The sequence below is a fragment of the Myodes glareolus genome, chromosome 27, assembly GCF_982192425.1.
Source record: "Myodes glareolus chromosome 27, mMyoGla1.1, whole genome shotgun sequence".
In the NCBI taxonomy this organism is placed as follows: domain Eukaryota; kingdom Metazoa; phylum Chordata; class Mammalia; order Rodentia; family Cricetidae; genus Myodes; species Myodes glareolus.
Genome location: NC_142052.1, coordinates 22,750,201 through 22,768,234, shown reverse-complemented (window position 1 = coordinate 22,768,234; position 18,034 = coordinate 22,750,201). Strand labels below are relative to the sequence as shown.

The 18,034-nt window shown below is 41.3% G+C and overlaps 1 protein-coding gene across 1 annotated transcript in view; it reads left to right on the top strand.

Annotated features, from left to right (window-relative positions):
- The window catches only part of LOC148117609 (kinetochore protein NDC80 homolog), a 46,654-nt gene that overhangs the window by 18,089 nt on the left and 10,531 nt on the right, over nucleotides 1-18,034 (top strand). Inside the window, 3 exon segments of the mRNA XM_087902233.1 lie at nucleotides 305-457; nucleotides 2,748-2,840; nucleotides 14,519-14,611. Coding sequence (XP_087758359.1) covers nucleotides 305-457; nucleotides 2,748-2,840; nucleotides 14,519-14,611 — 339 coding nt within the window.

Genomic DNA, 18,034 nt, shown 5'->3' with positions numbered 1-18,034 from the left:
TGGTCTCATTTCATATTTATATCTAGGTTTGAAAATGTAAATTTTAGTTGATAACAAAACATACTCTACGTTATATGAAGTAAATGAACAGTGGTATACTTCTCACCAATCAATATTTAGAATTGTGGCCTTAGAATTACTGTTCAAACCTTTCAGTTATAAATTTTAACATTACTATCGTTAGCTATCAAACTACTAAAAACTGGCATAACTGCTTGTGTAGAGTTACAAAAATGACCATTGAAAACCACACAGTCTAGGACTGCTTTAATTTTAGCATTTCTTTTTGTGTTCTCTTTACTAGATTGAAGCACAATTAACAGACTACCACAGATTGGCTAGAAAATTAAAACTTATTCCTAAAGGTGCTGAGAACTCCAAAGGTTATGTCTTTGAAATCAAGTTTAATCCTGAAGCTGCTGCCAAAATCCTTGTCCAATACAGGACTCAAGTATATGTAAGTCTGTGTCTGAACCTCACTTTACCTTAGTGCCATAGGACTGGACTAAGAAGCAGCACTTTCTTCTGAGTGGTAGACATCTTATTTCCCACCTGACTTTTGACTTTAAAAGTCTTTTCCTCTCTGCCTCCTTTACTTTATCCAACTATCCGTTAAAATATTGGTTACAAGTAAAACTTATCAGGACTATGTCAACAATCTGAGGTAAGCTTTGTTTTCTAGTTACCTTCAGTCCCTCCTGGAAGATCATCATTAGCAAATGTCAGGTGCCTGCTTTACTGATGATAAATCTTACAAGGTTAGTTACCTTGAACTCACAGAGATCTGCCTGCCTCTGCCTCTGCCTCTGCCTCTGCCTCTGCCTCTGCCTCTGCCTCTGCCTCTGCCTCTGCCTCTGCCTCTGCCTCTCAAGTGCTGAGATTGAAGGCATGTGCCACCACTGTCCGGCTGGCTGGTACATTGATTTTTGTTAGTAGCCAGGTAGCTGGCTGATATTGCATATCACTACTTTGAGTAGTTTCGTATTACTTCAGCAAGAAATTAATTGCCTAATTTAAATAATCTTGTAAAGGGTATTTAGGTACAAAGAATATGTTTATAAAATTCACTTTTACTCTAGAAATATTTTATACAGTAATGAGCAATGAACGTAGAAGTAGGAAGCTGGAGAGAAGGCTCAGTGGTTAAGAACATGTGCTGCATGTAGAGACATCCCAAATTAAAAGTCCAGTGCCTGCTGCCCCAAATTCACACCTAATTCCACTGCAGCTCCAGGAGATTCTCGTGTCTCCAGCATCTACAGGCATCTGCATTCAACATGCACATGTATCCACAGAATTAATATAAATAAATCCCAAAGGGAGAAATTAGAAATAGTTAGGAATGAAGGAGAGCATCTGTCATTCCAGCCAATTGGAAGAGAGTTATAAAAAGGCATTGAGTCTCAAAAAACAGGCCTGGGATGGGTTTTTGTTTTGTTGTGTTGTGCTGTTTGGGGTTTGGCAAGGATTTTCATTTGTTTTGCTTTTTCTTCGAGTGTGAAAAGACATGTGGGAGAGTGCATTCCATGACACACATGTGGAGGTCAGTTCTCTTGTCCACCTTAGGTGGTTTCTGAGGATCCAACTCATGTCTCCAGGCTTGATCAGCAAGCTCTTTATCCACTGTGCCATTTTTCACATCCTGTTTTTGTTTTGTTGAACCTGTAACTCATAGTCCAGAGTGGCCTCAGATTGCTGTGGTTACAGGCATGTGCAACCACACCCATTACAGGAAGTTGGGTTTATATTCAGTGGTAGAGCCCATGTTTGTTGTAAAATTTCTGGGTTTAATGGACAGCATAAAAAAGGAACTGATTAAAACTAGAAGTCAATAACAGCTTTAAAAGACTTACTTGAGAACCAGGTATGATGACACAAGGCTCCAATCCCAGTATTCAGGAGGCAGGAACACATGGATCTCTAACTTTGAGGCCAGCCTGATCTACATAGTGAGTTCTAGGGCAGCCAGAAATACATAGAGAATCCCTGTCTCCTAAAAACAGAAACAAAAAAGACTTAATACATAATGACATATGGCATTTTCTTTTGGTATAATGAAATATGTTTAAAGTACAAATGGCATTTAGATAACAATGTAAGTATACTACTTCCACTGAATTGTATACTGTTTGTATATAATAGTTGTATAGAAAGTTTAGGTTCAGGTTAAATTTAATATAAACATTTCTATTTAATCATTTTAAAGTGGGTATTACCTCAGTTTTCTCAATGCAGTATAGTGTTGAAATAAAATCAGCAGGTTAGAAGATAAATAGAAGTACAACTAGAATGTTAAGCAAGGTATAAAGAGAAATGGGGGCTGGAGAGATGGCTCATAGTTAAGACTGTTTACTGCTCTGGGAGGGGGCCAGGTTCTATTCCCCGTCCCCACATCAGTCACCTCATAGACTCCTGTAGCTCCAGCTCCAGGGAGACCCAACTCTGGCTTCTGCAAGGACCCGCACTTATGCATCCAGACACAAAAACAGATATGGACAGAAGTGGACTGTCAGGTACTGTGACGGATACCCATAATCCTCTCGCTTGGAAGAAGGTTGAGAGCAGCTGTTTATTCTTTCCTAAACCTTGACTTCAAGAAAATAAGATGTTTTCTCACCAATGGTATAGTATATTTAAAATGTCATGGCTTTATTTTTTTCCTGTGAAACTGTCTTTGATCATAATATAATCATTTCTCTGGGAATTTCATAATGTATCTTGACTCCCATATTTCATATATTTTCTAGGTACCTCTCAAAGAGCTCTTGGTTGAAAGCGAGGAAGAAATTAGCAAAGCTTTAGATAAAAAGATTGCTCTGGAGGACACTTTAGAGCAATGAGTGTGGAGCATGTAATGCAGCCTAGCATCAAGTGTGACTTGTGATTGCTGAGCAACATGGTTTAAATTCTGGTTAGTCTGAGACAGGGCTTCTCTGTGTAGCTCTGACTGTTGGTGGAACTCACTCTGTAGACCAGACTGGCCTTGAACTCAAAGAGATCTTCCTGTCTCTGGCTCCTGAGTGCTGGGATTTGCTGGGATCAAAGGTGTGAGCCACTACAACCCAGTTTTATTCTTTTTTGTTTTTTTGTTTTGTTTTGGTTTTTTTTGAAAGTAAATTTTATTAAATTATAAAAGTTTCCATTTCCGCCCCTCTTCCCAACACCCTCCCACTCCCCCCACTCCCTCTCCTCCTCCCTCTTCGTCCCTTAGGGCAGTCAGGGTTTCCTGCCCTGTGGGAAGTTCAAGTTCCTCCCCACTCCCTCCAGGTCCAGGAAGGTGAGTATCCAAACAGACTGGATCCCAAAACTCCAGTATATGCAGAGGAAACAGGTCCCAGTATCATAGTCTATGGCTTTGCAGAAAGACTTCGGGCCAGCCACATTCAGAGAATCCGGCCAAATTCCGAGAATCTGGTTAGATCACGTCCTCGTTCAGTCCCAGTCCAACTGGCCTTGGTAAACTCTCATTAGATCCGTTCCCTTGTATCAGTGGGTGATAGCATCCCTCGCAGTCCTGATTACGTTTTTCATGTTCTTCCTCCTTCTGCTCCTCATTTGGACCTTGGGGGGCTCAGTCCGGTGCTCCAATGTGGGTCTCCGTCTGTATCGCCGTCCTTCGTCAGATGAAGGATCTATGGTGATAAGCAAAATATACATCAGTATGGTTATGGGCCACGGCCGATTCAGGCACCCTCTCCTCTGTCCAGAGAACAATCTGGGGGATCTCTCCTTGGACCTGGGATCCCATATATAATCAAGTCTCCTGTAAACCCTGAAATGACTCCCTTAGTTGAAATATATTCTTCTCTGATCCCATATTCATCCTTCCTCCCTCCCCCCCCATCCCAGGCCACCAAGCTTTCCTCGTTCCTCCCCTACTCCCTTCTCTCTAACCTTCTCCCCTTCCATCAACCCTCCCACCCCCCCATGCACCCGAGGTTACCTGGGACTCTTGTCTATTTCCTACCTCCTGGCGGATAGCTAAATAATCTTCATCAGGTTCATCTTCTTATTTAGCTTCTCTAGGATCACGAATAATAGGCTCAAAGAACTTTAATTATGGTTAGAATCCACTTATGAGTGAATACATACCGTGTTCCTCTTTTTGGGTCTGGCTTACCTCACTCAGTAAAGCGTTTTCTATTTCCATCCATTTGCATGCAAAATTCAAGATGTCATTGTTTTTTACCGCTGAGTAAAACTCTAATGTGTATATGTTCCACACCTTTTTTAACCATTCTTCTATTGAGGGGCATCTAGGCTGTTTCCAGGTTCTGGCTATTACAAATAGTGCTGCTATGAACATAGTAGAACAAATGCTTTTGTAGTATGTTAGGGAATCTCTAGGGTATATTCCCAAGAGTGGAATTGCTGGGTCCTGAGGGAGGTTGACTCCCAGTATCCTGAGAAACCGCCACACTGATTTCCACAGTGGCTTCACAAGTTTGCATTCCCACCAACAATGGATGAGTGTTCCCCTCACCCCACATCCTCTCCAGCATAGGCTATCGTTGGTGTTTTTGACTTTAGCTATTCTGACAGGTGTGGTGTTATGGGAGTAACTTCCGCTGCCTCAACCAATAGTCGCTGAAATATGAGCCCACAGTGCAGCGGGGAGCGACTTCCGCTCCGTCAGCCAATAGCTGCTGAAATACCAGCCCACTGGGGCGTGGTATATTTCTCTTTTAAAAAGAGAAGCATATCCGGAATAGGCCCTCTTGGTTCTGGCTCTTGGTTCCGGTGCTCGGTCTCGGCTGTTGCTCCCGGCTCCTGCTCCAGCGACTAGGCTCCCTTCCTGACGGTTTATGGTGTATGTAAGTTTTACCCCCCGCCAAATAAATAACCCCTTAAAACATAACTGGTGTGGGATTGATTCGTTAATAGTGTAAGATGGTATCTCAAAGTGGTTTTGATTTGCATTTCCCTGATCTCTAAAGAAGTTGAGCACGACCTTAAGTGTCTTCTGGCCATTCGAAGTTCATCAGTTGTGAATTCTCTGTTCAGTTCAGTACCCCATTTTTTAATTGGGTTAATTAGAGTTTTAGTGTCTAGTTTCTTGAGTTCTTTGTATATTTTGGAGATCAGACCTTTGTCTGATGAGGGGTTGGTGAAGATCTTCTCCCAGTCAGAAGGCAGCCTTTTTGTCCTACTGACAGTGTCCTTTGCTTTACAGAAGCTTCTCAGTTTCAGTAGATCCCATTTTTTCACTGTTTCTCTTATTGTCTGTGCTACTGGGGTCCTACTTAGGAAGAGGCCTCCTGTGCCTATATCTTGTAGACTACTTCCCACTTTCTCTTCTATCAGGTTCAAAGTGGACGGATTAATGTTGATGTCTTTAGTCCATTTGGACTTGATTTTTGTGCATGGTGATAGATATGGATCTACTTTCATTTTTTTTCAGGTTGACATCCAGTTATGCCAGCACCATTTGTTAAAGATACTTTTCTTCTTCCATTGTATACCTTTAGCTCTCTTGTCGAAAATTAGGTGTTCATAAGTTTGTGGGTTAATATCTGGGTCTTCTATTTGATTCCATAGGTCGACTTCTCTGTTCTTATGCCAATACCAAGCTGTTTTCAATACTGTAGCTCTATAATAGAGTTTTGAAGTCAGGGATGGTAATGCCTCCAGAAGTTCTTTTATTGTATAAGATTGTTTTGGCTATCCTGGGTTTTTTGTTTTGCCATATAAACTTGATTATTGTTCTCTCAAGCTCTGTGAAGAAGTTTGATGGGATTTTGATGGGGATTGCATTGAATCTATAGATTGCTTTTGGTAGAATTGCCATTTTTACTATGTTGATTCTCCCAATCCAAGAGCAGGAGAGGTCTTTCCATTTTCTGGTATCCTCCTCAATTTCTTTCTTCAAAGACTTAAAGTTTTTGTCAAATAGGTCTTTCACTTCCTTGGTTAGAGTAACCCCAAGATATTTTATGCTATTTGTGGCTATCATGAAAGGTGATGCTTCTCTGATTTCCCTCTCTGCTTCTTTATCCTTTGTGTATAGGAGGGCCACTGATTTTTTGGAGTTGATCTTGTATCCTGCCACGTTACTAAAGGTGTTTATCAGCTGTAGGAGTTCTTTGGTAGAGTTTTTGGGGTCGCTTATGTACACTATCATATCGTCAGCAAATAACGAAAGTTTAACTTCATCCTTTCCAATTCAAATCCCCGTGATCCCCTTATGTTGTCTTATTGCTATTGCTAGAACTTCAAGCACTATATTGAAGAGGTATGGAGAGAGTGGACAGCCTTGTCGCGTTCCTGATTTTAGTGGAAAGGCTTTGAGTTTCTCTCCATTCAGTTTGATGTTAGCTGTTGGCTTGCTGTAAATAGCTTTTATTATATTTAGGTATGATCCTTGTATCCCCAGTCTCTCCAACACCTTTATCATAAATGGGTGTTGAATTTTGTCAAATGCTTTTTCAGCATCTAGTGAGATGATCATATGGTTTTTTTCTTTCAGTTTATTTATATGATGGATTACATTGATAGATTTGCGTATGTTGAACCAGCCCTGCATCTCTGGAATGAAGCCTACTTGATCATAATGGATAATTTTTCTAATGTGTTCTTGGATTCCGTTTGCCAGTATTCTATTGAGAATTTTCGTGTCGATGTTAATGAGTGAGATTGGCCTGTAATTCTCTTTCTTGGTTGTGTCTTTGTGTGGTTTTGGTATTAGGGTAACTGTAGCTTCATAAAAGGAGTTAGGCAATGACTCTTCTGTTTCTATATTGTGGAATACGTTAAGGAGTATAGGTATTAGCTCTTCCTGGAAGTTCTGGTAGAATTCTGCATTGAAACCATCTGGTCCTGGGTGTTTTTTGGTAGGGAGATTTTTGATAACAGCTTCTAATTCTTCACGACTAACAGGTCTATTTAGATTGTTCACCTGTTCTTGGTTCAACTTTGGTATATGGTACTTATCTAAAAAAATGTCCATTTCTTTTACATTTTCCAACTTTGTGGCATATAAACTTTCATCATAAGATCTAATGATTCTCTGAATTTCCTCTGTGTCTGTGGTTATGCCCCCCTTTTCATTTCTGATCTTATTAAATTGCATGTTCTCTCTCTGCCGTTTGATTAATTTGGATAGGGGTTTGTCAATCTTGTTAATTTTCTCCAAGAACCAGCTTTTTGATTCATTGATTCTTTGGATTGTTTTCTCTGTTTCTATTTTGTTGATTTCAGCCCTCAGTTTGATTATTTCCAGTCTTCTACTCCTCCTGGGTGAATCAGCTTCTTTTTTTTCTAGATCTTTCAAGTGTGCTGTTAAGTCTCCAATGTGTGCTTTCTCCGCTTTCTTTAATTGGGCCCTTAGTGCTATGAACTTTCCTCTTAGCACTGCTTTCATAGTGTCCCATAGGTTTGAGTATGTTGTGTCTTTGTTTTCATTAAATTCAAGGAAGACTTTAATTTCTTTCTTTATTTCTTCCTTGACCCAGGGGTGATTTAGTAGTTGACTGTTCAGCTTCCATGAGTTTGTTGGCTTCCTGGGGGAAGCATTGTTGTTGAATTCTAATTTTAGTCCATGGTGATCTGACAAGACACAGGTAGTTACTAATATTTTTTTGTATCTGTGGAAGTTTGCTTTGTTACCGAGTATGTGGTCAATTTTCGAGAAGGTTCCATGAACTGCAGAGAAAAAGGTATATTCTTTCCTATTTGGGTGGAGTGTTCTATAGATGTCTGTTAAGTCCATTTGATTCAATACCTCCAATAAATCTCTCAATTCTCTGTTTGGTTTCTGTCTGATTGACCTGTCCATTGGTGAGAGAGGAGTGTTGAAGTCTCCTACTATTAGTGTGTGTGGTTTGATGACTGCCTTGAGTTCTAGAAGAGTTTCTTTTACATATGTGGGTGCCTTTATATTAGGAGCATAGATATTCAGGATTGAGACTTCCTCCTGATGAATTGTTCCAGTTATGAGTATGAAATGTCCATCTCCATTTCTTCTGATTGATTTTAGTTTGAAGTCGATTTTGTTAGATATTAGAATGGCCACACCCACTTGTTTCTTAGGTCCATTTGCTTGGAAAACCTTTTCCCAACCCTTTACTCTGAGTAGGTGTCTGTCTTTGTGGTTGAGGTGTGTTTCTTGTAAACAGCAGAATGTTGGATCCTGTTTTCGTATCCAATCTCTAAGTCTGTGCCTCTTTATAGGTGAATTGAGTCCATTGATATTAAGTGATATTAATGACCAGTGGTTGTTGACTCCGGTCATTTTTTTTTTTTTAGGTAGTAGAGTGTATGTGTTTTTCTTCTTTGATTTGTGCTTGTGAATGGTCGCTAGATGTTTGAGTTATTGTAGGCCGTGTTGGGAATGTTGGATTCCTTCGGTATTGATTTTCCTTCTGATATTCTCTGTAAGGCTGAATTAGTAGCTACGTATTGTTTAAATTTGTTTTTATCCCGAAATATTTTGTTTTCTCCGTTGATACTGAACAATAGCTTGGCTGGGTATAGTAGTCTGGGTTTGCATCCATGGTCTCTTAGTTTCTGGAGTACCTCTATCCAGGATCTTCTGGCTTTCATGGTTTCCATAGAGAAATCCGGTGTAAGCCTGATAGGTTTACCTTTATAAGTTACTTGACCTTTTTCCTTTGCAGCTCTTTAAATTTTTTCTTTAATCTGTATGTTTTGTGTTTTGATTATTGTATGGCGAGGGGATGTTTTTTTCTGATCCAGTCTATTCGGTGTTCTGTATGCTTCTTGAACCTTCATAGGAATATCGTTCTTTAGGTTGGGAAAGTTTTCTTCTATAATTTTGTTGAATATATTTCCTGGGCCTTTGATCTGCAGTTCTTCTCCTTCTCCAATCCCTATTATTCTTAGATTTGGTTTTTTTATTGTGTCCCAGATTTCCTGAATGTTTTGTGAAGAGAATTTGTTGGATTTGCCATTTTCTTTAACCAGAGCATTTATTTTCTCTATGGTATCTTCAGACTCTGAGATTCGTTCTTCCATCTCTTGTATCCTATTGGTTATGCTTGATTCTGTAGTCTCCGTTCGTTTACCTAGGTTTTCCATATCCAGCCGGTTCTCCGTTTGTGTTTTCTTCATTGCCTCCATTTCAGTTTTCAATCTTGAACTGTTTCCTTTACTTGTTTGATTGTTTTTTCTTGGTTTCTCAGGGTCTCATTCACGGATTTACTTATTTCTTCAAACTTTTTGTTATATTTCTCATCTATTTCTAAACTCATTTCTTCAAACTTTTTGTTATATTTCTCATCCAATTCTTTAAGGGAGTTATTCATATCCTGTTTAAGGGACTCTATTGCTTTCATAATGGCACTTTTTTCCACTTCTTCTGGGTTAAGGTGTTCAAGTCCTTCTGATGTAGGGTCCTTGGGATCTAGTGTTTTCATGTTGTTTTTCATATTGTTGGATGAGGTTTTGCCTTGGCGTCTGCCCATCTCTTCGATCAAATGTTCTCTATTGGAACTTCTGTTACCGGGTCAGGTTCCCTTCTTGGGCAGGGACTTCACTGACAGAATGCCCACCTTTCCTCAGGCAGGCTATTGAAGCACAGGCACTCCCTCTTTCCGGGATGCGCTTACAATGCAGGCTCAGCTTGCAAGGCAGCTGAGCTGGGGAAATTTTATGGCCCCAAGGGGAAGGGAGAAATATAGGAAATCGTACCGGGAGGGGGTAGCCAGCACTGCAGGGCGATCTGGGCGACTGTGGGGTCGGGGAACGCCAAAGCTCCTCCTCACCAGGACCCCCACTGATGGTCCTCTGCTAGAAGTCAGGGCCCCTGCTGGATGGCAGCTGGGATGGCAGGCAGGAGGGGGTAGCCAGCACTGCAGGGCGACCTGGGCGTCTATGGGGTCGGGGATCGCCCAAGCTCCTCCTCGCCGGGACCCTGCCACACCGATGGCCCTCTGCTAGAAGTCAGGGCCCCTGCTGGTCAGGAATGTGGCTGAGCTGGCACCTGGTCCACCTGTCCTGAGGGAGGCCTTTAAGACCCAGGAACTGCCTCGAGCCGGGCTGCGCCTAGAGCCCAGGCCCAGCTCGCAAGGCAGCTGAGCTGGGGAAATTTTATGGCCCCAGGGGGAAAGGAGAAATATAGGAATTCGTAACTGGATGGGAGCTAGGATGGCAGGCAGGAGGGGGTAGCCAGCACTGCAGGGCGACCTGGGAGTCTATGGGGTCGGGGAACACCCAAGCTCCTCCTCACCGGGACCCTGCCATGGCCCGAAGCAAACTCACCCCACCGATGGTCCTCTGCTAGAAGTCAGGGCCCCTGCTGGATGGCAGCTGGGATGGCAGGCGGGAGGGGGTAGCCAGCACTGCAGGGCGACCTAGGCATCTCTCTTTTTTGTTTTTAAAGTAGTCTGTAAGTAAAACCCACAGCTTTACATAAATAGCTATTCAAGTAATCCACACAAAGTTGTTTTCACTGTTAAATTCTATGGCATCTGACCTTATGGGCTACAAACATGGCCCTGTGGTAAAGTCCTTTCTTAGCATATGGCTGCAGCCCTGACTTCAATTCCCTGTACCAACAGAAAAACAAAACACCTACTTTTTACTAAGAAGACATTTTCCTCTCCTCAATAAAATAGAGGTCAGGAGTCTGCCTTTTACTGACAATTCCAGTACAATCAGAGGCTGGGAGGATTGCAAGTTCCAGGCCAGGCTGGGTGACATAGTAAGACCCTATCTAAAAAACATAACAGCCAGGAAATTTTAAAATGAAAAAATGGTCTATGTTTAGTAATAGTGCAAGTTAGTCTGTGTAATTAAAAATTTAAACAAAAATCAATCTTTAAAAAAAAGTTAATGAGGGGCTGAAGAGATATCTCAATGGCTAAGAACACTGCTTACTCTTTCAGAGGTGCTGAGTTCAGCTCCCATCAACCACATGGTGGCTCACAACCATCTATGGTGGGGTCCGATGCCTTCATCTGACATAAAGTTGTACGTGCAGATGGAGTACTCATATACATAAAAATAAGTCTTTAAATAGAAAAAGGAAGGAAGGTAGAAAAAGAAAGGAAGGAAAAAAAGTTGATGAAGCCCGTGGTGGTAGTGGTGGCAGCACACGCCTTTAATCCCAGCACTCAGGAGACAAAAGCAGGAGGACCTCTATGAGTTAGAGGACAGCCTGTGCTACACAGTGAGTTCCAGGACAGCCAAGGCTACAGAGAAACGCTGTCTCAAAAAACCAAAAGAGTTGATGATCTAAACATTTGATCAGTAGGACATACCTATAATCCCAGATTTGGAAAGCAGGAGAATCCAGTCTTCTGGGCTATATAAACCCTATGACTCAAAAAACAAGCAAGCAAACAAAACAACAACAACAAAAACTAGATATATGTGGGACTGGAGGGTTTGTTCAGTGATTAAGAGCCCTGGTTGCTCTAGCAGAGGACCTGAATTCAATTCCTTACACTCACACAGAAACTCAAAACCATCTGTAACTCCAGTTCTTCTGATTCTAGGAGCAGGTAACACACATGCGTACATGCAGGGAAGACGTTTATATGCATAAATATTTATACATAATAATTGATGAGAGGCTGAAGAGGTAGCTCAGCAGTTAGAGCACTTGTGCTTCCAACGGGCCTGTGTTCATTCTCAGCACCCACTTTGTCGATCACAACCCTTAGTAACTCCAGTCCCACAGATCTGATGCCCTCTTCTGGCCTCCTTGATCATTGTGTGCACATGATCTATATATGCTTACAAAACACCCAGACACTTAAATTATTTTAAAAAGAATTGAGCTAGACAAGGTGGTGCATACCAGTAATGCCAGCACTCTGGAAGCTGAGAGGAGAATCTTGAGTCCAAGGTAAGCCTGAGCTACATAACAAGTCTAAGGTTACCCTGGCATGTATAGCAAAAACCTTTCTAAATTTTAGAAAATAGATATTAAGATGGATGACAGCATAAACAATGAAATATCAAAATAGAAAAGTCAAAATAACCAGAAAAAAGTAAAATTGATTACCTCTCAATAAAAGATTTTATTAACAAATTATTTTACAGCTGAGTACTTTCAAATATTAAAGGTCAGATGACTTTTAGACATGAAAGTTGTCACAGAACATAAACATATAATTATCAAGAGGATACTATAGGCCTGTGCAACAACTTATAGGCATCACAGTAAAATTAAACCAATCACTGCAGACATAAAATGCAAAGCTCAATAATTGCATCGAAATGTATTTGGCAAATATGCTTTTCTTATTTAACACAAGGTCTTGCTCAGTTTAGGTGAGTCTCTAGCCCACAATCTTCGGGCCTTACTTAGTCCTCTAAATGCTGGGATTAGATGCATGCATGCCAACAACTGGCTCAGCAAATGGTTTATGCATGACCACGTGCCTGGTACTGTAATAGATGTCTCTGTACTAATATAGCACAACACCTGCCCCATGGACTCCATATCAAGTGGGACTATGACTATAAGAACAAGTATTTTCCATTACAAGATTATTAAGTTAGCTACAACGTAGTAGATTTCATAATGGCGTTTTTTTACATGCTTTCTTCTTCCATACTCTGCCCTCTGGCCTTTGCCTTCCTCTCCCCTGTGTTCCATTCTTGCTCTTAGTCCATTGCCTACAACAACCTACTTTCTGCTTTCTTAGTACAATATTGCATTATCACTTTCAGGGCCCCTGTACCCAAACCCTTCATGTCTCTTTTTGCCTCTCACAGTTCTCTATTTTCTCTAGTTTCATCCACACATGTGCACCAACCCACTCACACATAGAAACTTAAATCTAGGCTCCATACATGAGAGGAAACATAGTACTTATTTGAATACAGTCTATATCAGTTAACATTCTGAATTGCAATTTGACCTTCAATTTTTGTACAGATGTCATCTTTACTACTTTTCAATATGTGTATATATGCATCTGTGTGTGTGTGTGCGTGCGTGCATGCGCACAGAGATGAGAGATGTCAGACCCTACTGGGGCTGGTGTTACAGGTGGTTGTGAACAGCCTTGTGTGAGTGTTGGGAATCAAATACTGGTCCTCTGGAAGAACAAGAAGTGCTCTTAATCATTGAGGCATGTAGCCAGATCATATGATAGCTTTGTTTGTAGCTTTCAAGGATTTGTTTGTCTTTATTTTTATGTGTGTGAGTATGTTTCCTGCATATACGTGTATATGCCTGGTGCCTGTGGAGGCCAGAAAAGAATTCCCTGAAACTGGAGCTATAGACAGTTGTGAGCCACCAAGTGGGTGCTGGGAACCAAACCCAGGTCCTCTGTATGAGCAGCCAGTGCTCTTCACTGAGCCATCTCTCCCACCACTTGGTGGGAGTTTTTGACAAAACTACTTACTGATTTCCACAGTAGATGCAATTTATAGTCTCACGAGCAGTGAGTAAAGGTTCCTCTTTCCCCAAATGCCTGCCGGCATTGGTTGTCAACTGTTTTCTTTTTGAAAGTCATTCTGAGCTAGTAAGGTGGCATTATAAATCATTTTGAATTCACCTTTCCCTGATGGCTTAGGATGTTGAACCCTTCATCAAATATCATTGACTGTTTCTATTTCTCCCTTTGAGGACTGTCTGCTCACTTCATTACCTCATGTATGGATTGGATTTGGTTTAATTTTGGCTGTTTTTACATAATAGACCCCATCAGATTCAGAGTTGGCAATGATTTCTCAAACCTCTAAGCTGTCTCTTCAGTTGTGAGGTTGCTTCCATTGTTAGGCAGGATTTTAATTTGCTATAATCCCATGTGTCAGTCCTTGGATTGTGTTCTCTGCTGTCACAGTCCATTCAGAAGTTCCTGCCTCTGCATAGGATGATTGTTGACACAGGACATAATTGATGTGTCTTCCCTGCAGTTTCAGCATGTCCTGTCTTCACATGAAGTCTTTGATCTATTTTCAATGTTTCATGTAGTGTGAGACTCGAGACCTGATTTCACTTTTCTACAGGTACATACCCAGTTTTCTCAGCACCATCTGTTAAAGAGGCTCTGTCTTAATGTATGTTTTTGACATCTGTGTTCAATGAAAAAATGAAGTAGGTGCTAGGGCTGGAAAGATGACTCCATGATTAAGAGCACTTGCCACTTTTGCAGAGGACACAAGTTCAGTTACCATCACCCATATAGCAGCTCACAACCCCTTTTAGCTGTAATTCTAAGGTATCTGATGTCCTATTCTGGATACCATCGGCACCCGGTATGTGCCTAGTATACATACAAATGTATATGCAAAACACTCTTATACATAAAATAGAATCTTAAAAAAATTAGTACTTCTTTAAAGACAAAGATTGAAGAGTTGCTCATCAGTTAACAGTACTTGTTGCTCTCAAAAAGAGCCCAGGTTTGATTTCCAACATCCAAATGGCAGCTTACAACCATCTGTTGACACCAGTCTCAAAGAATCTGACTCCCTCTTACCTCCTTGGGCACCAGGCATACCCAGCTAACAAAGCACTCACATACACAATAAATAAATATACATAAAAGCAAATATAAAAGTTTTATAATGTTAAATGTTAATTTTGATGTCTGTCAAGCTGAACGCCATGAAGACAGAGAGCAGGAGAAATGTAAGGATGCTGAAGGAAGAGGTGCAAAAGCTGGACGACCTTTACCAACAAAGTGTTAAGGTAAGTGCTTGACCCTTGTGTTCATCTGGCTTGACTCTGAAATCTTAGCTGGATGTGGCAATATACAAAAGCTGAGAGGAGGCTTTAAAACTCATCCAAAAGAGCCAGGTGTGGTGTCATCATACCTATAGTCTCAACATTTAGAAGACTCCGGTGGAAGGATTTACACAGATTTGAGATCCACCTGGGCAGAAGTAATTGTCCATTAAGAATCATTGCAAAGGGCTGGAGAGATGGCTCAAAGGTTAAGAGCTCTGGCTTCTTTACCAGTGGTCCTGAGTTCCACTGTGGTCCCTGCATCCACACAGTGGCTCACAACCATCTATAATGAGATCTCATGCCTTCTTCTGTGATGGAGGCAGAACACTAAGTACATAATAAATAAATAAGTCTTGAAAAAAAACATTGCAAACTTACTTTCCAAACTAAATTTCAGTCTATTCATAAGAGCTCCAGATGGTAGGTAAGGTGTAAGACTGACTGCCAGTGTTCTATCCAACCCTGAATTTTCCCAGACAGGTATTGAGACCTCATTCATGGACCATCATACAATTAAGTTTTGCAACAGTGCCATTATTAGTTATACCAGCAAAATATCACCAATAGAAATGTTTGTATTTCTCTATATTATATACAGGATGCTCTTTTGAGAAATGTAGAATTTCTGGAAATTTTAAATCAAAATCTGATCTGCACATGACATGTGAAATACGTACCTATTATTTTTACTTTTATCTTATTCCTTGCATGGAAAGTTAAGATTTTTCTTGAAAGCACTCAAGTGAAAGACTTTATAAGTCCATACTTCAGCATCACAAACCTAGGGATCTGAGAGTGATTGGAACTAATTTTGCTAAACATAGTTAATATGTGTGTGAAATTTTAATCAAAGTACCAGGTTTCCTTATATTAGACTTGAAACATTGTTAAATAGAGTACTATGCAGAATCCTCTTGAAAGGGGCACAACTGTGTTTATCATATGGAGTCCCCACTGGAACAGTTAAAGAAGGCAGTCAACAACTTGGAAACATAAATGATACACTGTTCTGTTTTTTTTTATTTTTTATTTTCAAAGTTTATTAAATTTTGAAAGTTTCCATTTCCGCCCCTCCTCCCAACACCCTCCCACTCCCCCCATTGCCCCTCCTCCTCCCTCTCCATCCCTAAGAGCAGTCAGGGCTTCCTGCCCTGTGGGAAGTTCAAGTTCCTCCCACTCCCTCCAGGTCCAGGAAGGTGTTGTGGGAGTAACTTCCGCTGCCTCAACCAATAATCGCTGAAGCAGGAGCCCACAGTGCAGCGGGGAGCGACCTCTGCTCCATCAGCCAATAGCTGCTGAAATACCAGCCCACTGGGGCGTGGTATATTTCTCTTTTAAAAAGAGAAGCAGATCTGGATCAGGCTCTCTTGGTTCCGGTGCTTGGTCCCGGCTCCTGCTCCCGGCTCCTGCTCCTGGCTCCTGCTCCCGGCTCCTGCTCCAGCGACTAGGCTCCCTTCCTGACGGTTTATGGTGTATGTAAGTTTTACCCCCCAAAATAAATAACCCCTTAAAACATAACTGGTGTGGGATTGATTCGCCGATAATTGGCGCCCTACGTTTGGTTTAAGGGCCGCCCCCCCCCACCCCCAGTTCGACCTCCCAGGATACACAGGTCCGGACAGTCTCTGCCGGCTTACTTTGCCCTGTTCGACACGGATTTTTAAATTTTTCCTTGCAGCGTGAGTCAAAGAGCTCACAGCGCAAGCTCCCTTTGAAGTTCCAGCAAGCTGTTTGAAACCCCTACCATCCGCCATAACTGATTAGGAGTGCTGCAAGCAGCTTGACCCTTAATCCCAGTACAGGGACACGGGGGCCCAAAGCACTAGGCCTCTTTAGCAACAGCGCAGTGGCTGTGTCACGACCCTCTGCATCTGGTTGAACAGAGCAGCAGGGCCTTGTTTATTGCCTTGTTTATTGGCCACTAGGAGCTCTCTGACCTTTTGTGATCTGTGGATTTAACCTCTGGATTTGAGTGTATATATTCTAGAGTTTACTTCCTGAATCAATACCACTGCCATGTGGATTCAGGTGCGCCCCTCCTCCTACTGGCAGGCAACGGTCATTACAGGTAAGATTTTTCTTTTTGGTTGAAAATAAATACATACATACATATATACAAGTACAATTTCCTTTGATTGAAAATGTCAGAAAATATTACTATCCAAAAGTTCAATGGTTTTTTTAATTGCGCTATGGAGGATATTCTGAAGGATGTCTCAGATATTCCTCTTACTTTGTTATTCCTGGGATCTGTTGCTTTTCTGGTGTTTGGCTATTTTATAAGAAAGATACAGTCCTTACAGACTGAATCTACAATGCTGAGGGCAGAGATTAAAACCTTAAGAACAATTCAGACTGATACCAACCTCCTCAAAAAAGAGTTTGGAGATTTCAAGGAAGAGACTAGATCAGAGTTTGGAGTTCTCAAGGAGGAGACTAGATCTTTGCTTGATATGACTCGGTTGACTGACCAAAATATCAAGAAGGTACAGTCTGATATTGCTTCTTTAGAAGGAAGCTTCACTGCTCTGGAGGAGGGGACAACCAAAATGACTCATAACCTCCAGTCCATGACTGTAAGTGCTGAAACATTAGCTGAGAGGATTATAACCATTGAATGTGAAAATCGGACTTTATCAAAAGGGTATGATAGATTAATTGACAGGATTTCCATACAAGAAGGCACAGTACATGCCATGAGGATTATGTCCAAGGAGGATATCGTATCTCTAACGGACAAGCTCCACGCCTTGGAATTATCAATGAAGGCGATTGTGTCCAAGGAGGAAATAGTGTCTCTGAGGGACAAGCTCCATGCCTTAGAATCGTTAATGAAGTCTTTGGAGCATAATACTGGACAGGAGATTCAGGACTTACAGAAGGCAATGGTGAGCAGATTTAATAAGATTGAGGAAATCATAGACTCTGATGAACAGGAGCAAAAGGTAGAAAGGCAACCTTCACCTCAAAAAACTCTCAGTCTACATAGAGTTATACCTGCCTTTCCAGTAATAACATCAGAAAAGATAACCAGCTCCAAAACCCCTAAGGTCATTAAAGAACATACATGGGAGCCTATACGTATGAATGATCTGAAAGAATTTAAACAAGCAATTGTGAATTATGGACTACATTCATCCTTTGTTAGGGAGATGTTAAAATCCTGGGCTCTGAGCAATAGGGCCACCCCTCAAGATTGGAACCAGCTCACATCAGCTGTCCTCGAGAACGGACCTTTATGGCATTTCAAATGCCTATTCAAACAAGAGGCCAGACTTTTACAACAACAAGAATCAGTGAAAGGAATTGAGGTTTCTCTAGATCAAATTCTAGGGGAAGGACCTTACTCTGATCCTCAGGAACAAGCTTTTTATGATGAAAACA